Source organism: Protopterus annectens, chromosome 6.part0, assembly GCF_019279795.1.
Source record: "Protopterus annectens isolate FY-2018-M chromosome 6.part0, PAN1.0, whole genome shotgun sequence".
In the NCBI taxonomy this organism is placed as follows: Eukaryota; Metazoa; Chordata; order Ceratodontiformes; family Protopteridae; genus Protopterus; species Protopterus annectens.
The window spans coordinates 1,626,064,362-1,626,091,357 of NC_056737.1; the positions used below are offsets into that span (position 1 = coordinate 1,626,064,362).

The window sequence follows — 26,996 nt, forward strand, 5'->3', positions numbered from 1 at the left end:
GTTTTGCTTTCCTAATTAGAAGGATAGTCCAGTTAGTTCATCATCAGCAGTGACATATATTGATCTAGCCCTAGACTTTCAGTTTAGTTTTTTATAGTAGTAAGCATGAACATTGTGCAATAGCAAGCAATTAAACTAATATTTTGTATTAAATAATAGTCTATATTGATAACTTTTATCATTATATACATATGTATTTACATATATTATTTTTTATACACATTAAATAAGGTTTATGTGTTGTTTATAACAACTGATAGTTTTTTTTAGGTCAAATGGTATGGTTAGTTTATGACTATAAGTTTTATCTAGTGTAAGCTGCTCCTGAATAAATAAAAAATTTCGTTATTATCAATTAATTTGTTTACATTTACATAGTTAATGAGTTTATATACATTTTATAGTTAATGAGTTTAAGATATATCTCCCTTTTAAAAAATTTTTTTAAATAAAAAATCTGGTTAAAAAAATTATTTTATTAATAGAATAATTATTTAATTTTGTAATAGTACTTAATACTCATATCATATACATATATATATTTTTTTCCCTTTAGTATAATGTTGTTGTTATATTAATACCTTAAACATCTACTATAATCTGACTTAGAAGTATGTTACGTGATAGTCATTTCTTGCGTTTTAAATATTGCTTTATTTTCACTATTCAACTTCCTTTTAGAAGTTGGTAGATTGCTCCAAAGGAACATACTCAGTGTTAGCTTGAGCATGTATTTATAAGCTTTTTTCCTTTGGAGAACACAAATTCTGTTATATGGCGGTAAACTAGAAATGCAGTTTTCATCTGCACTATTTTTGTTTTTGTTTGCACTATTATTATGTGTGACGGAAGCCTACTAGTTTATAATTGCCGTCAGTAACCAGATTGATAAGGCTAATGTTGGCTTTATTTTTATTATGAAATATTGCCTTTTAAAATGTCCAAAGGAACATACTCAGTGTTAGCTTGAGCATGTATTTATAAGCTTTTTTCCTTTGGAGAATACAAATTCTGTTATATGGCGGTAAACTAGAAATGCAGTTTTCATCTGCACTATTTTTGTTTTTGTTTGCACTATTATTATGTGTGACGGAAGCTTACTAGTTTATAATTGCCGTCAGTAACCAGATTGATAAGGCTAATGTTGACTTTATTTTTATTATGAAATATTGCCTTTTAAAATGTCTTCTATCGTTGTTAAACCGAAGCTATTGGTTTTTTAAATCTTTCTTTGCTTGTATAAATACATACTTTTACTTTATCGTGTTTAATGCAGAAATGTTCCTCATGTTTACTGAGCTTTTACATCCAAGCTATTACAGCTGTCGGTCTTTAACTTTATGTTTCCAAGGTTGATGATACAGCTCTAAGTTATACTTTGAAGAGAAAAAATATTTTAGAAGCATATTAATTGATCTGTTTAGTTTCGTTTCATGAAGGACTATTTTGTAAATGACTGTATTTTCTGCATTTACTATTTATTAGACTGTATATTCTGCACGATTTTGGAAATGTTTTAATATATGAAAATGGAAGTTTATAACTTCATATATTTAGCCATAGCTTCATTTTATATTTCTTAGCACAGGAATGCTATGTAGACACTAGGTAGTTGGTTCTTTAAAGCATTAACTGTTAATTAGTTTAATTGGCCTTAATTTGATTTCAGCTTATGATATTTAAATGTTGTGTGTGGGGTTCTTTACTGTCTGAGGAAGCGTGGTTGCACCCACGCGAAAGCGCTTACCGTTACCCACTGTTTCATGGATTAAAGGATCCATTACTTTTGTAGCATTTTTGGCGCCAAAAACATATGACTGTAATTTACTATTTAAATGCATACATACATATATTAATGAATTAAATGCTAATTTATACAGCACTGAATGTTTGAAAACCCTATCTACAATTTAATATATTATGTTTAACGAAAAGTTATCCCTATAAAATTTTTAAAAATTTTAAAAATTTAAAAATTAAACATAATATATTAAATTGTTGATAGGGTTTTCAACCATTCAGTGCTGTATAAATTAGCATTTAATTCATTAATATATGTATGTATGCATTTAAATAGTAAATTACAGTCATATGTTTTTGGCGCCAAAAATGCTACAAAAGGAATGGATTGTAGGAGCCTTATTGGTTCTGATGAAATCTGTGTGTAGACAGATGAAAGCGCTTAACCAATCCAGTATCTAAGCAGTTTTGTACGTGTTCTTTTTGTCAATAAATCTGTGTACTTTGGTATTCCTGCTTCGAGTTTGTTGGGGTATCCCGAACCTGCTATTCTAAGGAATACACGTTTGTCGTGAGCTCATTTTTTTCGTTATTGGTTGTCGGATGGCAGAGGAGGGTTCCCCGAGCACTTCATTGAGGCCAGAGGAGTATCGTACACTTCGTGAGGAGGTGACGTCACTTAAGGGCGACGTCAACAGGCTTCTCGAGATGGTTAACAAATTAACAGCGGCAGTAATGGAGAGCGGAGATTCCGCTCATACAGTGCACACCAGCAATGCTGAAGCGGCCGTTGTACGAGAAGACGTAAATATGTTACAGCACAAAAATGACACTGTCACAGCTAAATTTGTAATATTGGATGAAGCTGATGATAGCAGCTCTGTGAGTGAAATCCCTAACGGGCAGAGAGAGGCTCCTACAATGGACAACAAGCACCGCATAGACTTGGGTGTAAACACCGTAAACAACTCATTGGAGGAAGACTTCACTTTTGACTTCAGTATGTTTCGAACGAATGAAGAAAATGAGAGAACGGGGGCGCGCCCTAAACGACATATTGAGAATTTAAGAACTTATTCATCTGTGGCTAACAAGACACATCACAGTTACAAAGGTACTGTTACAAATGAATTTTTATCTAGCCCTAAAAGAACACTAACGAAAAGAACGGACAGTAATGTCAAAGAAATGGGGAAGGGCAATATATTTAACGAGTTTTTATCTGATAATTTTGATTTTATGAGTAAACTAGAGCCTACGGGTAAGCATAAAGAGATGCCATTCAAGAACAACAACAAAAAGGACGATATAAAATCTAGAATCTTTTTGTTGGGTAAAAAACTAATACAATTAAAATGTTTGAGGATGGATAATGCTTATTTGGAGAAATGCTTAGATCTTAAACTAGTCCCAAAGGGACTGAGGTTTTTTAAATTACCATTAGGGATTAAGTATAACTCAGATGTAGTATCTGATTTTAACGAAATGTTTGATGAATTTGGGTTTACATACATAAAATGTCTTATGAAATACAATGAACAGAAGGTTAATGAACTAGTGCAAGAGGTTGAAAATTTGAATGAACTAATTATACATGATGAAATGTTTGAAAGATGGTATGACTGTTATTCTAATCAGTTTAAACAAGCCAAAGTGAAAATAAAAAATGTTTATGAAAGAAAATTGCACAAAATTGAACGGGATATGGATTTATATAGGAATGGAAGGGCGTATGTCTGGCCACAGTATGAAAGATTAGATGAAGGTACATTTGAGGTGGTACAAGCCAGGGGAAGAAAGAGATATACGAGAGAGAATGATGGGGAAAATTTTCAAGGGGGCCGTTATTTTCCAGCCCCAAAGAAACAGCAAAGGAGGTACTAAAGGGTAGTAATGTTACATACATTGAGAAATCCCCAGAGCGTGAACATCATAATGACATGGAATCCACATTTATGGCTCCACCACACATTTTTTCCACCAATTCAGGTACACTTTTGGATAAAACTGTTACCAATTGTGAACAAATCACCAGTTCAGTTGATTTGATTATGAAGGATGTGGCTAATGTGAAGGGGCCTAGCATTAGAAGCCATCAAGGCTTTAATGTGTACAACTATACGGACGTTTATGTAACAGATGATATCATATCCCTTTTCAGCAAGGGAATGAAGTATATACCTACTGTCAGGCTTAATTTATTCGACCTTATTAAGGAAATTAAGTTATTTTGTAGAAGGTTGAACCTTGCCATCCAATTTAATGATGAGTCTAATAAATCTCATATTGCTAGAAATAGATCTTCTTTAGTGAAAAAAAGCACATATATTCCGACTATGAATGCTCAGGTGGCAATATTTGAGAAAATGGTATGTAATGATTTGTACCATTTATATAAAGAAGTTACAGATAATGTAGGAGACAAATATGTACAGACAGACAATCTGACTGAGGGTGAAAGGAGATGCATGAAAGAACTTGTAATGAATAATGAGGTCAGAATTATGAAACCTGACAAGGGAGGGGGGATTGTGATATTTGATAGTCAACAATACTACAATGAAATTAACAACATATTATATGAATCTGGTAACTATGAACAGGTTTCACAAAATCAAATTAATATCGGATACAGACGTATAGATCTAGTGTTAGAGGAATACCTACTTGACAATCGCATCACTAGTGAATTATACGAGTATTTAAGAACTGAATATCCGATTATGGCTCATATTATAGGAATCCCAAAGATTCATAAAAACCAGATTAAACCGCCCTTTAGACCCATAATATCAGGATCCAAGTCCAAAACTTTCAAAATAGGGACCACTATTGACCATTGGACTAAGCAAGTTTACACCAAAGTGGACCATTTGGTCAAGGATTCCTGGGATTTTTTGAGTAAACTTACGACTGATGTTTGGGATGAGCATTTGACATTCCTTACTATAGATGTTCAGGATTTATTTTCCAGCATACCTGTATCTACAGGCTTAGAATACTTTCAAAGCAGTTTAAGTAAATATTTAGGAAGTAGTTGGGACAGAGTAAACCTCATCATGGATATGATGGGATTAGTCCTAGAACACAATTATATAGTACATCAAGGGGAGTTCTTTAGACAATCTCGAGGAGTGGCCATGGGAGCGTCTTGCGCTCCCATTTTTGCTAACATGGTCATGCTCGAGTGGGAGAACCTATACATTTTTCCAAGTGAGTTTTACAAGTATATCAGGTTATACACCAGATTTTTGGATGACGTTTTCATCATTTGGACAGGTCCTTTAGAATTGATACCTGTTTTTATAGAATACCTCAATAATACTACCGATTTTTTGAGGTTTACTTATCTTTTTGATAAAAAAGGTATTGCATATTTGGATACCTGGATAGGCAACACTGGTATTGGGTTTACTTCTAGACTTTATAGGAAGCCTACGTTTTCTAACGACTATATCCATTTCAGTAGTTGCCATCCACCACACATTTTTAAAAACATTGTGAAGGGCCAGTGCATAAGAGCAGCGAGAATGTCATCCACCTTGGAAAGTATGAAGAGTGAGTTAGATACAGTTACCAAACTATTTCAGGATCGAGGTTATCCAAAGAATTTGTTGGATAATGTAACTACCTATGTGAAAATGGAATGGGGACAAAAATACAAACCCTTGCTGGGTAATAGTAATGTACCGTTGAAACAACTTGATAAGGATTGGGATAGAAAAGTATGTGTGATTAGATTCAATCCATATGTTTGTTGGATCAATGAAATTCTTAAGAAGCATTGGCCATTAATCACAACCACGGGCTCTATTGGCAATATAGTAGGAACTGAGATATGCACAGTTTATAAGACTGGAATCAATATAAAAAGAATAATGGAGTACGGAATGAACGGAACAAGTATAAGGAGACTGAAAGGCACTAGAAAATGTGGATTTTGTAAACAATGTACCCACATTAACACTACACAAAAGATTAGATTGGATAACATTATGGGTACGAAGGTAACAAGTAAAAGTGGGAATTGTAATTCACAACGAATAGTGTATATAGCTACCTGTACAAAATGCTCGGCCTTTTACATAGGCAAAACCGAGAGGAAGTTTAAGACCCATATATACGAGCATATGTACAGGATTAAGAAGGGTGACACAAAAAATGCATTATGTAAACATATTTTGGACAAGGGGATAGAACACAATTTTACTTTCGCCATCATTGACCAAGTAGAGATTAGTGATAGAGGTGGTAATTGGAAGACATATTTGGCCTGGATTGAAAGTAAATGGCAGATATGTACAGATGCAACTACACCACCAGGTATTAATGATTATATCAGCTTGAAACCTTTTTTAGCTTTGAATTAAAGGGTGTCAATATTTGAGAACATGTTGACAAATGTTTATAAATACTTCTTTAATGTATTAGTTTCTAATCTTTCTACTGCACAAGTATGTTGTATATCCAGTATTATCAATGAACACATATTATATTATCTTTGGGATATTGTATAGGAATAAAGATTATGTAACTGACATTTGGATAAACTTGGATGCAGTAGTGTAGGTGAACAATGTATTCGTTCCTAGTTATTTCTACTGAGCATATAGATTTTTATTGCATGGTATCAATATATAGAGTGTAAGACAAAGTGTTTAAACAGGTGATGAACAGTCAAACCTCTTTTATGAAGCATGAAATAGACGCTGTAGTTAATATATGTAGTTTTTAAAAAATGTTTAAAATTTTTATAGGGATAACTTTTCGTTAAACATAATATATTAAATTGTAGATAGGGTTTTCAAACATTCAGTGCTGTATAAATTAGCATTTAATTCATTAATATATGTATGTATGCATTTAAATAGTAAATTACAGTCATATGTTTTTGGCGCCAAAAATGCTACAAAAGGAATGGATTGTAGGAGCCTTATTGGTTCTGATGAAATCTGTGTGTAGACAGATGAAAGCGCTTAACCGATCCAGTATCTAAGCAGTTTTGTACGTGTTCTTTTTGTCAATAAATCTGTGTACTTTGGTATTCCTGCTTCGAGTTTGTTGGGGTATCCCGAACCTGCTATTCTAAGGAATACACGTTTGTCGTGAACTCCCACTGATAAGCTAGAAGGCTTCCCTCCACCACAAAAAGGCTTTGGGGGCACAGAAGCTTACAAACAGTCCTGGATACAGCAAATCTGTATCTGGGCTAAACTAGTTACAGGGAAGGTGGGAAGCAAGTGCAAATGCAGGCTTTTAAACCAGAAAGTTGAAAGAGATGGAAAAACTGCCCAAATGGCCAATAAACTACAATTTCTGGGCCAGAAACCACTATTTTGGTAGATAGGCTACCTAGTGCTTACCACTCCCACTGATAAGCTAGAAGTCTTCCCTCCAACACAGAAAGGCTTGTGGCACAGAAGCTTACAAACAGTCCTTAGCTTGGAATTTATATATTTATATATATATATATATATATATATATATATATATATATATATATATATATATATGTTTTTTTTAGTTAGGTGGGTTGCCTTTCTCAAAAATTTCTCTCTGTATTAGAAAGAATGAGCTAATGACAGTAGCAAAAACTCTTTAAATGCAGTACAAGCTAGCATACTTGATTGTGTAGCAATATTAAGGCAAATATAGTTTAAATAAATGCAGACAGGTTAAAAATGACAAAAACAAGTTTATGAAAAATCAAATAAGAGCACTTGGACACTTAAAAGCACACAGAACAGAAAATTAAGGTAGAAGACAGTAATGCAAGAGCAGTTCAAGAAAGTATACATTTTTTTTTTTTTTTTTTTTGTGGAGGGGGGGGGTGCAGAGCAGATTAAAATGCTATAGGGGATGTCCTTCCCAAGTGCTCTCTCTGTACACAGCAGAGGAGATGGGACTGGTAGGAGTGTCTGAAATCAAAATATGATCTCACTGTGCTCACTGTTCTTCTCTCCTCACTGCTAAAATTTCACTCCACACTTCTATGTACTATTCTATTAGCTGGGCCACATTTACCTATAACTCCTGTATTATGCATCTTATAATCCTGATCCTACTTCTTTTTAAATCTTCTTGTAAACATGTGTGTGTGTGTGTGTGTGTGTGTGTGTGTGTGTGTGTATATATATATATATATATATATATATATATATATATATGTCTATATATATATTTTTTTTGCATACATTTAATCTTACATTACTGTTGTTTCTGTGTATGTAACTGGGGCTGAGCCAGCAGATGGAGAAATTTCAGTGCTGTATACCAGTAAAAGAAAATTAAATTAAAAAAAAAGTAAACTGCAAAGGCCTCTGAGATGACGGACAGGCCAACAAAATCATTGAAGTATCACACGCACATGTCAGCAGCACAGACAGCATTATCCAGCACCAACAATGAAATAATGGGTCATTCAGCCTGTAGGCCAAAGCCCTTTAAGCTTCCTGGGCATGTCACTACATACAGTGATGACATAGTCATTGGTGAATTCATAGTTAGACGCATAAATGCACCACTCATCAGTTTGAGTGGGAAAAGGCTGACAGTGAGCTGCCTGTCAAGTACTGGATTCAGCAGGTTATAGTAGCACTCAAGTACCTTCACCACAGGTTCACATATGTCATGGTTATTGCCCACAGTGAGTGAATGATTTGAAACACACATCCTCCGATTATATGAAAAAAAAGATATGATGGAGCTGTCTGATTTTGTGTCCAAAGCTGGTATGAAACTAATCCTGAGCAGCATCCTGCCTTCCCCAAAAATTATGCCTTGGTATAAACAACATATAAATAACTTCAACAACTGCCTTTGTTATTGGTATCTTTTTTAGGAGTGGAGGTCCAGTGTGTTTCACTCTGGAAGGATATAATTGACAGTCCCACCTGTGTTGCGAGGACTAGCCTGCATTTCTCTTCTCAGGGCTTTTGTATAATGGTTAAAACTTTTTCCACCCCCATAGTGCCTTTTTAGGTGTGCCAGTCTACCATCCCAGTCAAACAATGTCATGACTGCATAAAAGTGGCACTTCCCAGTGCCAGAACCCTGAATATATCTGTCCTTACAAGCCTTCTGACCTTAACACATCCTCCCTACTGGAATTTAATGCTTACCACTTATTCAGACCCAAGTCTGGGAATGACTGTGGCAGAGGTGGTCGTATGCTCATATTCCTAAAAAATCCCATCACTTCAAGACTTGTATGACAAGACAAAGATCTTTGGCTCCTACACATCCTAGTTACAGTCAAGAAGATTTATTACCATGTCCTAGTCAGCTACAAAACTCTTTCTATGACTCTTGCAGTCCACAAGTCATATAAAGACCCTCTGCATTGATTCTAACATCATTCTTCTTCTTGAGGACTTCAGCTATCTATCCATAAAGTGGAAGTCTTATATTATTAAGAGTAAATACACACAGTGTTTCCCAAATTTCATAAATGCAAATTTTATAGATCAGATAGTACACTCCTTAATTATGGGCTCAAAAAAATGGATTTAGTTCTCTCACGTGTAGCCTCATTATACTCTGCACCTATAGTTAGCCAGTCACTGGTCAGATCTGACCACCATTTATTTGCAATTTATCATGAGGACAAAAATCCAACTTGCCCACAAGCCCTAAGGACTTTAGAAAGTTTTAAAAAGGCAAATCTACTATAACTAGCTGATGACCTCATGCAATTTAAAAATCCCCTTCACTACATTTACAGATAATTTCTATTCACATAATAATGCATGCATCAAGACATCAGCCCCTATCTGACACAAAGGCAATGCTAACTTTTGGAATAAGTACCTGTAATGGAACCTTAGTGTAACAAACTATATAACAAAAGGAAACAAAACTCCTTGTCCTGAGAAATAAAATGCACACCTCACACTCCAGAAATGAAGTTGAGGTTAAACAAAGAACTTGGGTACAAAATAAAATCCCTCAAGGAGAAATATGAAATAAAATTAAATGAAATTGTCGCCTCTGTAAAGGAAAACCCTAAAAACTTTTTTACCTATTTTGGAGACCTTAGGGACAATACCCAATTTCGCACTGAACTGATGCATAACAATACTACCCACTTTGCCCCTGAGGAAATAACAAACATACTAACAAATGCATTTTGCTAAAACTTTACCACTGAACTGATACATAACAATACTACACACTTTGCCCCTGAGGAAATAACAAACATACTAACAAATGCATTTTGCTAAAACTTTACCCCTGTCCCCTCCAAACTTTCCCTTACATGCCATTGTGCCTGTATCCGTCCCACAGATCACCTCAGATCACATCATAAGGGCACTGCCCAAAGCCATGAATACTAGTACTATGGGTCCAGACAGTGGGCCTGCCTGTTTTCTTGTCAGTATAGTACACAAGATTCAATATTAAATCTGCTCAGCTTCAGCCTTGAAACTGGCTTTATGCTGAAAATATGAAGAACAGCTGGGGTCACCCCTACACAATGGTGGACCCCATCACTTATCCTGACAACTACAGACTAGTAAGCCTTACCATTCTTATTTGTAAGGTAATGGAGTGCATCATTATGAAACTTGTAAATAAAGATATTGGCAACTTACAGTTCCTGGAGCAAAACCAGTAAGAGTTTGTAAAAGGAAAATACTACATACTTAACTTAGTAGACTTTTTTGAAAAGTCATTGAAAATTGTGATGGAGGCAGTTCCATACACACTGCTTGCCTTGACCTGGCAAAGGCCTTCAGTTCCATTCCTCATTGAGACATTCTTAACAAACTAATCAAACTAAAATGTAAACCGCATGTAACCCTGTGCATAGTAAACTGTTTCATTGACAGAACCCCATCAGTCAGAATGGAGTTCATGCTGTCCTCTGTAAGTGCAATTATAGGGGGAGGGGTGGTCTCTCAGTGATCTGTTTTTGGGCCTCTTCTATTTAGTATTTACTTCTTTGAGGTTGAAGCTGATGTTAAGGGTCTGTTATCAACTCTTCAGACTTCAGTTGACTCCCAGATGCTCCAAGAGGGCCTAAAGCTTACAAATCCATGGTGCCAGTACCTTGGCCTAAAGCCAAATGATAAAAAAATGTAGCGTCCTGTCTTTTGGGAAACATTAACACCGATGCACAGACTATATAAACAATCCCCTCAAAATTGACATGCTTATTAGCAATCTGAGTACTTTTATGGACAATAAATTCTCCTTTGCCCACCATATATTACAAAGATATGCATCTGGAGCATTTCTCCCTAGGCCTCTGCTGAAAATTGGCTCATTCCAAGTTGGACTTTCCCATAAACAAATGTTAAATATATAAATAAATAAATAACATCTGATGTCAGAAAGTCTTTCTACCTAAGCCCAGCTAATCATCAAAGGTACAAGGTCCAGGGAAGTTATTATCACTTCCTATTCCTCCCTCATTTGTGAATATAATGCTTATTTTGGTATGTATCTGTCCAAATACATGATCCAACCTGACAACCTCCAGTAGTTCCTCACTAAGAGAATGGTGTACAATTTCCATGAGCTGCTCAGATCGCCTTAGAGCATTACATTTCTCATACAGATTCCTAAAACTTGAGTTCTGCCTTGCCAAAAAGGCTTCAAATGATCCAGTCCAGTATAATCACCTACACATTTGCAAAACCAGTAACACTATGAACTCCTGCTTAAAAGATCTAAAAATCCACTGTGACATAAACAAAATCTGCTGGAGCGATAGATACTTCTCTTAAAGAATTCCTCTCCTTTAGAACAGATTTCCCTTTTATATTAAGTGAACTAGCTCCCTAAACATTGTCTAACACAGCTTGACAAGTAGATGCCATAAATTTACCCCTGGACTGGTCCCTCTGTCCCTCATGGAAAGGAGTTGTAAGTACTGAGTTGCTGAATTTTTGGTGGCTAGGCTGCAAATGATCCATGTGATTAACAGAATAGTAATAAACTATGAACGTGTGAACTGTCCGTTCCAGCCAAGCTGTCTGAAACTTCCAAGTCACATGTTCAGTGTTGGTCAGATCCCACTCATCTTATAGCTGAAAATTGATTTCATTTGCAAACTCCTAAGACATAAGTCACAGATGTGTGAGTACCCTGGGCTGTAGAAGCACTGTGACATTCAAATAGGTCAGGGTGCTTGGTCACCTCAGGACTCTCATCTCAAAAATATCATGGAAATTAGAGACATTCTCCTCATGTTGTTGGCCTTTTCAGTGCTACTGTTTAGCGGCCTTAGGTCAACTGGTGCCCTAGGTGAAAGGGCTCCACGGTGCCCCCACCACACCATCCGGTGCCCTCATCCTGGTCTACCTACCCCAAATAAATACTGGAAAAGCATCCTTGCTAAAGCGGTGCCCTAGGCGACTGCCTAGTTGGCCTATGCCTAAGGCCTGCTATGGGGCCATGTAGCCATGTAGTCATTTCCAACAGCATGGCTGTTGTGTCTCGCATCAAAATGAAGGGAAGAATCCATTCTATCCCGCCCACTTTTTTGAAAAACTGTGAGATGCTGACAGTGGAAGTAAATTATTATCACTTGCTAATTTTATTCTTGGGGAAAACCATTTCCCTAGCAGACAGACTTACCCATTGCTTATAATTGCTGTCTGAATGGTCTTTCAGTCTTTCAGTAACCATAACAGATTTATGTATATGAAACATTGAGTGATCTCTTTGCATTTCCAGCCAACAAGTGTCCCAATTATTTTCCTCTGGTCTCCCTTAGTGGGGCTGCAAATGACCTCTGGTCTGACTAATGCTTTCCCTTCCTCTAATGATGAGGTTGATCCAGAAAGCCAGACTTGTTAAGGCCAAAGTCATTCTCCTAATTAGATAGATGTAGTTCTTCCCTTCTCAGACTGTATTTAGTCGAGGCCCTCTTATGCATTTGATCTTTCAGGATACTGCTGCATTGCTCATCATGCAAATTCCACCCAGACTTTTACTGTGTAAAGCTGACAGCATGGCTTCTTCAGTTCCAGTTATAGCTAGCAGTCCTGCCTTTTTGAACAGAATGATCACTGTCATCTCATCTCAGAAGACATACAGAGATAAGTTGACCTACTTTCCCATCTGGGCTTCCAGTAAATAAAATGTTCTGTCTTGGCCTTTATTCCTTTGGTTCACACTTACATGTCTGCTATTTTTTGATACCAGTCTTAGTTTTACCTCCATCAAAGTTCACATTGTCTGCTACTTCAAATTCCCATGCATTAACAGATTTTTTTTCTCTTGCTTTACAAGGCTTACTTGTTTGGCAGTTTTCATATTAGGCCTCATATTCATGATTCTGTTCCATCGTGAGATACTTATTTTGTAATAGTAAAGCTCATCTTTTCTCCTGTTTATCCTGCTACTTTCAGAGAGATAAAGTAACTATCCTGGGCTGGAAGACACTGTCTTTAGTGACCATTACATCTCTTTTTTAAGTTCCACAAGGACAGGATGGTGCATAGAATATTTCTTCCTTTATGACAGTAGTGGCAACAGAATCTAACTGTTTTCTTTCCACAGTACTATAAGATGGGAGCATCTGGTTCCACTATAAGATGACTGCAAACAGCCTAGATTTTATTTGGACAAGAACAAGTCTTTCTGCAAAGATAATAAGCTGTTTGTTTATTTTGCAAAATTTAAATTTGAGCAATAAGTTTCTAAGCTCATCTTTAGTTATAACATGCATTGAATTTTACCATTTGAAGCATTAAACGGTCTTATGGATAGCTCTGAGATCTCACTCTTCTGGAATCATTGTTACATCTATTATTTTTTTTCCTGTGATGCGTCTTTAGATAGCTTTTTATTTTTTTTTGCAACTATATTCTATATTATGGTCTCCCTTAATGCTTTGGTGTGGTACTAAAAGCCAGATTTTATTTCCAGGTGTACTTCGGAACCCCTATTTCCTTTGGTATGCTCCCATAAGGGAGGCTACCCAGGAGGATTAACTAGGGGCTCTGTCCTGCTGTTCACTCAGATGTATCAGCTAAGTTTGTTAGGAGAGGTTCCATATTCTATAACATATCTTCTCTTTATTCACCCCCTTTGATGTATATGGTTTGGAATCCCTTATACTTTTTCCTCTGTTTTCTTCTTATCTCAGAATGTGCTGTAACAAGAACTGGGGAATGTTTCCTGCATGATGTGAGATGATAAGAGGAGAGATCATAGCAACCTAGGAATTTTTTATCCGATGAGTGGACTTAATGCCTGTGGTTACAGAAGATGAACATTGTTCTTGCATATCTATCATTATGGCAGGTACACAGCTTTCATTTACTTATCATTAGAATTTGCTTACAATAAACACACCTCCCTGTTGAGTTTCAGTCTTGAAGAACCACAGAAAATGAGGAATGTACATGCTACTTCAATTCCCTCTTTGGCTTGGAGTGAGGTTTGCCTTTCTTCTTCATACTGAAGATGACCATTATTTTTGGGCATATTTCTGGGAAATAGGAATTAGAAAGGGAGTAAATCCATCTGCTATAATTCACAGAGATTTCTCTTGAAGATCTACCCTTACCGTAAGTATATTGCACAAATATAGTTTACTTTTGCTTCTTAAAGGAATTTAAGCTATACTGTAATTACTGAGACAACATGCTTAACTTTTTCATTATATATGCAGGGCCTGATGGATGAAACTAAAGTTCAGATTACAGTTATCAACCCAAAGTCTATTACAATGGGCCAACTTTATGGCCAGTTTGATCCAGTGTCACATGAATGGTCAGATGGTATCCTGGCAGTCAGCTACAGAGCATTTGCCGTGTCTGCAGTAAGTACATTTGTAGTATATTGATTTCCATAACTGGGACTTGTGAGCTATGGCTGAAGTCTTCATATGTCAGTTTTGTCATTGTTGTTTCTAGTCCAGGCTCATAATTTACAAGTTTACAAAAGATGTTATCTAGTTGCTCCTTGTGCTGTGTCTGGATATTGTTCTTACAGCACTTGCAGAAAAGAAAATGCTAGGCATATATAATTGTATCTATTCAGTCATCATGTAAGTATGTACCCCAATTGAAAACCCATACATCATTTTCTTGAATATTTGCTTGGAATGGTTGTAAGCAGCGGGTGATGTGAATCCAGACTTATTACTGAATATTGAAATTAAGAGGATCGTTGTTTTCATTTTATTTTGAAGTTAAGTAATAGTTTAGAATTTGATGTTGTCCTTTCTGTCCATTCTTCAAATACTGGGTTTCAGACCCGACCTCTGATCTGACTTCAGAAGCTTTTTCCAGACTTAGGATCCATAGCTCAGGCTCCTCCCTTTACCCATAATCCCCTCCTGTTCCCAACATTACCTCAGATCTCATTTGCTACTCATAGAGTAAGGACATAAGTTGTTGGCTCAGGCTTCTATTCAGTTATATGTTTACAGTTTTTGCTATTTGAAACCTTTTGGTATTCTTAGTGTAACTTCTGTTTTTCAGCTGAAGCTCCTTCTTTTTCCATCTGTTCTGACTCCTCAACATCTGCATCCGGATCTTCTCCATCAGGGAAAAGACCATGGATAAACACAAGGGAGACAAGAGTGACAGGTACAAAGAAAAAGGCAATGAGATAAGGAAGTAATCACCTGATTGCTTTCTGTCATCCTTATTATCTTCAGCTCTGACAACAAAAATTTCCAAGCCTTTGTATTCTACTAATCACTCTAATCCAATTCCAATGCAATCCAAGACTCCTCCTCTCTTACCAGAACTGAGGTATTCCCAGGATCCAGTCTCTCCTAGGCTATGATCACCCTTTCCACAGGAGAAATCCTTACAGAGAACTTTGAGGCCACCTTCCACATCTTTGTCAATAAGGTCCATCAGATCTACCAGAAGCTTGACAGAATCTGATGGTGATGGAATGATGAGGAAGTTCCTCAGGACTCAAATTCAGTTGGAAGTTCTTTAGTCTGCATCTTCCATCAGGCCAGTGAGCTTTGGACACTCTCCCTTGCCTATGACTACTCTTACCCTAATCTGACCTCTGGGTTTGGGGATGTTGGATCCGAGTTCTTCAAGGTTGTCCATGTCAGATCTGAATGTGTGGTCATCTCTGACTACTGCATAGTCTCTGACCAAACAGGTTTTATTTTCTTCAGAGCAGGAATGATCTCAGAGTTGAAGCATCAGCATTGAGTCTTGGAGTAAGGGTTTGACTCCAAACCTCTCAGAGCTCTCCTGTCCCCTTGGAGCCTCAGCATTGGATAACTTGGCTCCAGCTTCATTCTCAGAGCAGAGTTGGAGTTGTACTCTTGTTCATGCTGGTGTGACAGCTTCAGCTCCTACTGGAGTGATCTTGTGTTCCACTCAGCTTCTGCCTTTGAGGAGTTGGAGAGAACTCTCTCCCAGGATGAAAAATGGACATCTGTATCTTTCTTGACTCCACCTGCCCAGAAAATGATAGTCTTGAGTCCTAATCCTGCACAGTCTACCCTATCAAAACAGCCAGTCCATACTAGCCTTGAGACAGTCCTCATTCAGGATTCCCTTCAGACTTCTGATTCCTCTCTGGACCTTCAATTCCCCCCTCCCCACAGAGGCTCCTTGGAAGCATAAGTGTAAGAGTAGACACATTGACCCCCCCCCCCGAAGTCCATGACAGAAGGCACAGATTTTGATGACAGGCACAATTGCCCTAGATCACCCCTTGAGGACATCTCATTCAGGGATATCCTTCAGCTTTTCAGACAGAAAGGAGATTGGTCTTCTGAAAATCCTTCCCATGAGGAATCCATATTCCTTGATGCTTTTGGTTCTGGCTCAGCTACTCAATGAGTGGTTCCTTCATCTGATGAGATGGTGGATTTTAATCTCTTGCCAGGCATGGAAGGGAACAGACATCATGGAACCAATCCACAGGAAACCAGACAAATATCTTATTGCCCCTAAAGACCACTCCCACTGGAGCAAAGACACAGGAGTGGATGCCATGGTAATGGTGGCAGACACTAAGAAGGACCTCACAGAAGAAAGATCTTCTGTCCTTCCCACTAACAGAGAGTTCAGAGCTTTGGACAGGTTTGAGAAGTGAGTTTATGCTTCAGCTATCCTTGTGTTAAGGTCACTGAATTATTTGGCACACATGATTAGGTTTCAAAAAGATTTGACAAAGGAGATTTCCAAGTCACTTTCTGGGTCCATGTTGTGGAAGACAGAAACAATGTGAATTTGCAGCTGACTACCCTTCATTCCCTGTCAAATGCTTCCATGCATCTCATATCTAATGCAATGGAAGGTGTTTTGAAAGCCACAGAAACAGGTATCATAGTAAGGAGGTATGCCTGGATGTGTTTGTGTGATTTTGCAGAGCCCTTTAAGATATCTTTTATTAATGCCCCATTTGATGGCTCAACTTTGTTTGGCCCCAAGGTCAAAGACACACAGTCTCTAGGAATAAACAGGATGTGTAAACTCTTTCTAGTATAGACATATGGTTTATCCCCCCCCCACACACACACACACAACTTTTTCTAGAAAACAAAAAGGTGGGTAAGAATCTGTGGTTTAGGAAGTCCCAAGGGTTTTCTTAGGATTCCTCTAGAGGATAGATCCCCTGAGGCAGAGGGGGGCATTCTAACAGTAATTGTCACCCTTGTGGCAAAAGAGCCCCGTAGAATCAAGGCCTCAGGGGTCCTTTCCCTGAGAGGCCTTTTCAGTATTCATGAATGGTTGCCCAACTGCTGCACTGTAGAGGCAATTGGGGGACACTTGTCTCTGCACCTAGAAGCCTGGACTTCCATCACCAAAGATGTCTTGGTGTAGAAAATAATTTTCAGAGAATACTTCATCCCCTTTCTCTATCCACCACCTAAACAAAAGAAATTTCCAATGTAATACCCTCCTAAGGAAAAACAGCAGCATTAGAAATAAAAAAGTTGCTGGACAAGCAAGTTAACCAAGAAGTCCCTCCAAATCAGTAAGGGCTCAGAGCCTATTCCAGATTCTTTTAAGTGCCAAAAAAGAATGGGGACCTAAGGCCAATTCTGGACCTCAATCACTTGAATCAGTATGTCAAACACACAAAGCTGTGGATGGTCACTGCACTGTCTGTCCTTCCCTTTCTGAGGAAAGATGATGGGATGTGCTCGATAGACATTCAGGATACTTACTACCACATCAAAAAGGACAGATGCTCCAGAAGGTTTCTTTGCTTCCAGGTGAAATCCAGTGAATTTCAGTTTGGAGCCCTGCCCTTTGGTCTTACCACAGCCCCCCAAATGTTTATCAAAGGTGTGGTAGTGGTTGCAGCTCATCTCTGACTGCAAGGTTTCCAGAGGTTCCCCTATAAAGATGATTGACTCTTTAGTGCTCTTACCAGGTCTATGCTAGTTCATGCCAGAAACCTTTTGGTTCAGCTATGGTCCAACCTCAGAATTACAGTGAACCAGGACAAATCTCAGTTTTCCCCACTACAGGTCCTAGAATTCATAGGAGCCCATTTGTACACAACCATTCAGTCTGCAAGGTTACCAAAGAACATTTACTCACTCTATAAGGCTCAACAACTTTATTATCAGACGCTAGCTGCCAGACTGTTTCCTCAACTGCTAGGATCAATGGCAGCGCCAATCACTTTAGTCCCCTTGGCAATGTATTATATGAGAGGGCTACAGTGGACACTAATGGTCCAGTAGTTAATCAGACCCTAGTCCATTACTTTTACACTATATTTAACAGGGATCTGCAGAGATCATGTAACTAGGTGGATTCAGTCTACAGAGGTGTTTTATGCCACAGTACTATAGATGCTTCCCAAATGGGGAGGGGCGGTATTTCCTGGGAAAAATGATCCAAGGCACATGGTCCCATCAGAGGCTAATCTTCATACCAGTGTCTTAGAGACAAGGACAGTCTTCCTAATGTTGCATTCATTTCAGGATGTCCATCCTCTAGGGTTAGTTTCTAGCTAGACCAGCAACATGTCAGTAATCTGGTACTTCAACGAAGGGGGAACATGCTCCTACCCCCTGTACCGAGAAGCTATGAGTGTGTGGCAGTGGGCGATATCTTTCAACTGCTTACTGACGGCAGTGCACATACCAGGGAAGACCAGCATTCTAGGTGACAGGTTGAGCAGGTATATTCTGCTGCCTCATGAGTGGTCTGTCAGTACAACAATAGTGATACAAATCTCTCATTCTTGGGGCCAAACATGCTGTGATCTTTTTGCTCCTTCTGTCAGCTCCAAATGCAGCAGGTTCTTTGCCCTGATCCCTCTAGAGGGGGAAGTCCTTGAATGATGCTTTGGTTCATGATTGGCCTTTTGATCTTCCATATACCTTTCCACCAACTCCTCTAATTCTGAAATTCCTGCCAAAAGCATTACAACGGTAGAGCATGGTGATCCTCATTGCCCCTTTTTGGCCTCAACAAGTGTAGTTTTGCTTCCTTTGGCATCACCTAGTACACCCATCCTGAGTGTTGAATCCAATTCCAGATCTTCTGTCTCATCCGTCTGAAATGCCACATTCAGACATCCATCCATCCTTTTCCTATTTTTGCACATGTGGTCAGGGTGTCACTTCAGCAGTGATAATCATATAGAGCCTAGGTTCACATTGCTGAGTGACTAGCCCTGCAGAGGTCCTCATATGAACATTTGAGCCCTAAAACTAACTACATGGTTTCTTTGCTTCCACTGATGGCTGGTCAGCCCATGCTTTCATCCCAAGTGGTCCATATTCTTACTTCCCTTCAGAAACTCTCCACTAGGAAATTTCACAAAAGTAAATGGACATATTTTCTATTTGGGCTTCACATAAAAATTCAGACCCCTTTTCAGCTCCTTTATCAGCAGTATTAGATTTATTTGCCTCCTTTTTCCATAATGGTGCTAGTTATTCAACTGTCGCTGTTCAGCTGGTGGGCAATTTCAGACCTCCATAGAGTTACACTTTCTTAGCCTGACTTAAGGTGCGCAGTTGTGCAAAACTTTCCTGAGAGGTACTTTTCTTCAAGGATCCTACTCCCCCATGGGACATGACTGTCTTGCTACAACTCCTGACCTAAGCTAATTTTGAACCTGCTGCCAAGGTGAACTTAAAATGTTTGACTTGGAAAACCCTTTTCCTGGTAGCAATTACTTAGCTGGATGGGGGTTGGAGCTCCAAGCCCTGTTTTGCATACCTCCATATATTTATTATTTTCTACAAAGACAGGGTTTCTTTACGCACTAACCCCTCCTTTTTGCTAAAATAGCTTCACATACTTCATTCAGTCAGAGAATTATCAGTCTTCTTTGCAAGTTTTTCAAACAAAGGAGAATACATGCTCCATTATGCTCCATTTACTGGATGTGCAGAGACAATTATGTCTCTACCTTCATGGAACCAAACATTTTAGGAAGTCAGAGCAATTGTTTGTTTTACATTCTAAAGCCAAAAAGGGTCTAGGCATATCAAAGGTTACCTTAACTTGATGGTTGACTGGCTGTATCTCCCATGTATATAAGCAAAAAGGTTTGGCCTTACCTAGACCACCAAAAGCAAACTCAAAAAGATCTGTTTTCACTTCTTCAGCTTGTTTTAGGGCCTTGATTGATGACATTTGTGCTGCCAGCAACTGGTCTGATGTTTATACTTTAATTTCTCATTACAAATTGATCTGGTTTCCAAAGATAGGGCAGCTTTCAATTATGCAGTTCTCTGGAACATCCTTCCAAGAGACCACCCGTGAAAACAAGTAGCTGGGACTGTGTCCCATCAGTTAAGGAATGGACAGAAAAGACGAACATTAGATACAAAAGTTATGTACTTACTATAGTTATAAATTTGTGTTGTCTGTTTCCATCCTTCCTCAACATCCCTCCCTTCTTCCCCTTTCCATCTCATAAAAAGTTTTTCTTCCTTTCGCTTTGGGTATGAGTGTATAGGCTGACACTTGCGCAGGATTTCATATTCTTGCAGCTCCGGTGCATGTTTTCTTTTGCAGCGTCATGCAGTCTTCTACTTCCTTGTCTTTGGTAATAGATGTTAGTAATTAATGTAATGGTTTTGCAGGTTTCAAGGGCAAACTCAATCTAAGGTAATGTTGGGTACAGGATAGGATTATGGGCAGGGGAAAGAGTCTGAGCTACAGATCCTAAGTCTGGAAAAAAGTGGCAAAAGTTGGATACAAAACTCTTTAGTTGAGAAAGGATGGAAACAGACAACACAGATCTATCATTATGGTAAGTACATGACTTTCAATCTGATGTTTGTGCTGTGCACTGTGGTGGCAGGACAGGTAGCTTTCATCCTTCTAAGTTGGGAACTGCTGATTGAGAGCCCAGTGTCTGTTATTTTTAAAGTGTATTAGTTCTGGTTTAAGCACTTGGGCTTCAGGCCAGTTATTTTACATTAAGAAGGTTCGTGGTCTGCACTCTTGTGGGAGAAGAGGCTGGACTCTGCCCTTCTCAGCTGGGAATTTCTGGTTAAAGGTTTATAGTGCCTGAATATTTGAACTGTATCTTACTGAAATTGGTACAACTTGTTTGCTGTAGCATAGACTAGATCCAGGCCTGCTGAATCTAGCATTGTTTATATGCTGGTTGTTTGCTTTTTATTTCCCTGGAACGCTAATTCCACCTAATACGCAGCTTCTCAGTGCTTCTGTGGATCACTAGTGATATCTGCATTGCTTACTGTACTTATTTCCTTGTTTCACTTGAAAGAAAGTTACTGTTTGTCGTTTTTGCATTTAAGTTACCTGTAATACATTGCACTTAAGTTACCTGGCACTTGCTCACTAAAGCAATTATATAAGTCAGCACTAAAAATTAAAAGCACTACACCCTCACTCCCCCTTGTTTTCAATTATAAAGGAATTCCCAATATTATTCTAGCATGTCCAAAGGTCAGTTGTCAATTTCCTCTCCGGTCCAGCTGGTGAATCTGGGAATCTTGAGGCAATGTTGCAACTGCCTCATGTACACGGACAACCCTCTCCTCCTCCCAACAAATTCCAACACATGTGAGAGATGCAACCATATAGCCAAACTGGAGGCTAAGCTCTCTCAACTCAGTACTGGCATAGCCAGTCAAGAGGAGAAGGAAACCACACTCACTACAATTTCAGTCTCGCATAGACCTACCACGACAACAAACCAAACACATAATCACACAAAAACATACTCGGAGGCTCTAAATAAAGATCTGCCTAAGCAGCAGAGACCTCCAAAGCAGACACCCAAGCAACCGCTACCCCAAAACAAAACACGTGCAACACATATCTCACAAAGCCAGTGTGCCGAACAATCACAGCCCTTAAGACTAAACAACACACCTGATACACTTGTAATAGGTGACTCTATCAGGCACACTGACGTCCCACTCATCAGGCTGAACAAGGAGAGGGTCACGGTGAGCAGCCTGTCGGGCGCTAGGATCCGCCACATAACACAAGCACTCAGGTCACTCCAAGGCAAGTACAAATATGACTCAGTCATTGTCCATGCTGGTGTGAATGACCTGAGACGTACCTCCCTGGACTACATGAAAAGAGACATAGAGGAGCTCTCTGAGCATGTAACCCAGGCCGGTATGACCCTGACCTTGAGTAGCATCTTACCCTCACCAAGAATGATGCCACAATATGAAGACAAGATGATCAATTTCAGCAATTGGCTTAAGTACTGGTGTCATTCAAAGGGGATCCAATGCCTGTCAGCTTGGGATGATATGCTCGACAAGCCACAATGCTTCATTAGGGACGGCTTGCACCTGTTACCCCTGGGCTTTCGGATATTGGCAAAGGCTCTTGCTACCCCCATAGTGCCTTTTTTAGGCAAGGCTCAAAAGACAAACACACCTCCATAGGTATCACAAGGGATAAGAAACTAAGAGTAATGCTACTCAACGCCAGAAGTCTAAACCTCAAGATGCATGCACTCGAAACTCTCCTTAGCATGGAGAACATCGATATCTGTGCAGTAACAGAAACCTGGTTCAGGGCTCCCGAGAGCACCCCAGCATTACCAGGTTATACCTCATACCATGCTTTTCGGCCCCAAAACTTGGACCGAACCACAAAAGGAGGGGGAGTATCGATATTCATCAAAGATACCCACACCTCCAGGTTGGTGGCAAAGCACGAAGCATCAGAGACTATCCATGTGCAACTAACAGTGGGTAAAACTGCCTTCCAGTTTATAGCCTGCTACAGACCACCCTCCCAAACCCAGGAACCCCATTCGCCCTTCCTGAGAACACTGGAAAATATGAAGGTCTCTCCAAACACCATTATATTGGGCGACTTCAACTACCCAAACATAGACTGGGAGCATTACTCTAGCTCCAACACCCTAGCCCAAAGGTTCCTAGAATTTATAAACCTCAAATGCTATGGAACAACTTGTTACCACTCCCACAAGAGGGGAAAACATACTGGACCTGATCATCATCAACATGGGGACTCTATGTTCCAGACCAGAAGTGTATACTTCACTGGTAAGATCAGACCATAAACTAATCTCACTGGATATTCACATCCCGACCCCACCCCCTGCCCAGAAAACCACAGTGAAAAACTTCTAAAGCAAATTTCACACTCCTCAAAACCCAGGTGGAATCCTTCAAAGCCCCGGCCTGTGGAAAATACGCCCAGACCGCAGAATCCTTTATAAACGCATTCTATGAACACCTTCAGGAATGCATGGATCATGCGATCCCAAATAAAACCAAGACCCAATCCTCCAAAGGCAGACGTCCTGTCTGGTGGACCCCAGCCATAAACAAACTATACAACAGAAGGAGGAAGCTACTAAATGATAGAGCAAAATCCCAAAAGGGAAGGCATCACTGATCAGTATTAGCAAAAACTACGGGCACTCATAAAATTATCTAAGGCCAGCTTCGAGAGAAATTGCACAGGACACTAAGGATAATCACAAGGCTTTCTTTAGTTATGTTAGGAACCTGGGTGGTAATTCCCAGATATGCTCAGAATTAGTCCAAAATGACAAAAATACACCGAACCCACAGACATTTCCAACATCCTAGCTGACAGGTTCAAAACTTCTCCCTCCCCACCAAAAGGGCAAATATCTATCCCAGCAGAGTGCTGACATCTCAGATGCTCAGGTAAGAGCCTCCCTCTCCAAAGCAAAAACACAGCATCAATGGGACCAGACGGTGTCCCGGCTGCCCTACATGAACTCCAAGAAGAGCTAAACCCAAACATAAAACTACTGTTCAATCTCAGCCTTACCTCAGGATATGTGCCCAAAGAGTGGCGTACAGCAACAGTGGTCCCTCTCCATAAAGGTGGTGCCTCAACGGATCCTGGAAACTATCGCCCCATAAGCCTGACTAGCTTGGTCTGCAAAGCTATGGAAAGGATCATCATGGACCTCATAAATAAAGATATTGGGGACCTACAGACACTGGAGCCTACCCAGTTCAGCTTTAAGGGCAGATCCTGCCTCTTAAACCTGGTTGATTTCTTTGAAACAATCACCAAGGCCATTGACGAGGGGAAGGTGGTCCACGCAGCCTACCTGGACCTCGCAAAAGCCTTCGATACAATACCCCACTCGGGCATTATAGATAAGCTCACCAGCTTAAATATAAACCCCTATGTCACTAGATGGATTGCAAGCTGGCTCAAGGACAGAACCCACATGGTTAGAATTGCTGGAGCCATGTCAGACACTAAACCAGTTACAAGTGGTGTCCCACAAGGCTCATTCCTGGGACCTCTCTTGTTCGGTATATATTTCTCGGAGGTACAGGCCAACACGGAAGGACTGTGCCTGACCAAGTTCGCAGATGACTGCAAACTGGGCGCCATAATCGACTCTCCAGCCAGCACAAGCATCCTCCAAAAGGGCCTCAGAGAAACAGACAACTGGTGCCAGAGCCATGGCCTCAAGCTAAATGCCAAAAAGTGTATAGTCATCCCTTTGGCAAAACAAAGTGCCCACAAATTACCACATAGGTGGTAATCCATTAAGTACAGAAGAAGTAATTAGGGACCTGGGGACCCAAGTTGATAGCAATCTCTCATTTGACAACCACTTGGCCAAAGTGGTTAGAAAAACATTTTATATAGCCCACCTAATCATGAAGGGATTCACATCTAGATCAGGGGAGGTCATCGTGCCTCTTTACTCATCCCTCATCAGGCCCATAATTGAGTACAATGCCCCTTTTGGGATGTACCTTACCAGACACCTGCAGCAACTGGACAGACCCCAAAAGTACCTCACCAAGAGAATCAAAGGGCTCAAACAGATGCCATATGCTGCCCAGTTAAAGAAACACCAGCTCTACTCAGTGGCATACCGCCTGTTCAGAGGCGATCTGTGCCTGACGTATAAAGCCATGTCCAACCCGGAATTAATGGACATGCTGCACCTCAGAAAATCCAAATCCCATCGAGCTACCGAGAGACTTGAACCTCAGCACTGAAATAAATAGGACATGCTGGAGGGACAGATTCATAACCCAGAGGCTCCCTTCACTCTGGAATAAAATTCCAGTCCAGGTTAGGCAGAGTCCCTCATTGACTCTCTTCAAGAGGAATCTTAATGAGTGGATGGGGGATCATAGGTTTACCCCGGGTATCACTTCTATGTCACTGTTAGACAGAGGCACAGTATACTAACCTCGAAAAAGGGCATAGCAAAATAAATTTAAAATGGGTGGCGAAAGCCAAACACATTCGGGTTAGGCTTATAAATGCCCTAGGGCAGATAGCCTAGTATGAACCTATGAACCTATGTTGTCAATTTTCATTCATCCCTCAACATATGAGCTCAGATCCAACACTCAGATCTGATTTGGCTTGTGGAGACCTGCAAACTCTCAAGCCATTTCCTATCCATACTGCACCATGCCTAACTTCCGTCAGATCTCTTTTGCCACTTTCATGACCAGACATGGTTGACTGTTGCTCTCGAGCGATCGTATTAAGATGAGTACTGTTTCTTTAAAATATTTTCTTTAATTGCCATCTGTTTATTAAATCTCTCTCTGTTTGATAACTTTGTACTTTCCGTCAAGTTTTTGCTCCTCTTCTTCATCTTTTCTTTCCCATTTACACTTGAGTGTATTCTCGCTACCATTGTTGGCAGGCCTTTCCTACCCATGCATATCCCCTTCCGTTAAGGGTGTTAGACCTTTCTTCTTTCTATTTTACAAAAAAAAAAAAAAAGTTTGCTTTTTTCTCTTCCCTTTCCTTTTTCTACTGACAGTATTTAATTTATTACTGTCTGAGTAGATAAGTTAGTTCTTTTGCTAATATTTATTTATTTATTTTTACACTTGTTAACTGCGTATGTCCAACTGAGCCAAAGCCCATTTTCAGCATCACCTGTACCTATGTCTGAAAAAGGCTTTTTCCAGTGCCAACACTTTATGCGTATACTGTTAAGGAGCTGAGCATCTTGACCAGGACAGTGACATTTTCAGTGAATTCATCCCCAGAGCTCTCACAGAAAGAAAAAATAAATTAATATTAAAAGGTTTATTGCCAGCTCCTTTTTCCCAGGCCGTTGCTGGAGTTGTCTCCCAAGGCAAAATCCAAGGAGCTTTCAAAAAGGTCCAGATCTTCAATTCCATGGCTTCAACTAATTTGGAACCAAAGAAAAAGAAATAAAATCGGATCTGACATTACCTAGGATCTGACCATTCTCGGAACAGATCAGGTATCTTGCAAGTCCTTCCTCCACTCCGAAGAAGCACACTATGGATCTGAAGTCCTCAGATCCTAAACCATTGCCTCGTACTCAGTATTACCCCACCATAGATCCAGTACCATCCAGTGTGCACTCCCCCTTTCCTGGAACATCACTGTAAGTTTCCTTCAGTGGTTTCCTCTCGTTCCTTCAGAAGTATCATGGAGGCAGGTGTGGAAAGGATGATGAGGTCCTTCATGGAGCAGTTTCAAAAGGGAGTCTTTGCAGTTCCTACCGCCTCAGGTTAGGAACACCGTCGATCTGCTACTCCACCAATAACAACTCCCCCTCTGACCAAACCTATGGTGTTAGAATCCTCAGATCTGAGCTTTCTGGGCCCTTCTGTGTTGGATCTGAAGGCAGCTGTGTCTTTTGATCCGACTGTTACTCTGAATGCAGCAGCCCAGACATCTTTGGATCTGGATGTCTCTCAGAGCTGAAGCTTCCATGTCAGATCCCTGGGAATAGAGTAAACTCTGAGGTTTTCAGAGCCATCTCTTCCCCTCAGAGCTTCAGTGTTGGACATCCCATCTCCGACTTCCATCTCTGGTGGACGGATCTCACAACAGAGGGAAGTGGCGGGCCTGAAACTTGCT

General features: G+C 39.6%; 1 protein-coding gene across 1 annotated transcript in view; it reads left to right on the plus strand.

Annotated features, from left to right (window-relative positions):
• The window catches only part of DNAH7 (dynein axonemal heavy chain 7), a 4,771,155-nt gene that overhangs the window by 2,453,560 nt on the left and 2,290,599 nt on the right, over window positions 1-26,996 (plus strand). The window contains exon 27 of the mRNA XM_044073696.1: window positions 14,369-14,518. Coding sequence (XP_043929631.1) covers window positions 14,369-14,518 — 150 coding nt within the window. The remainder of the gene's footprint in view (window positions 1-14,368; window positions 14,519-26,996) is intronic.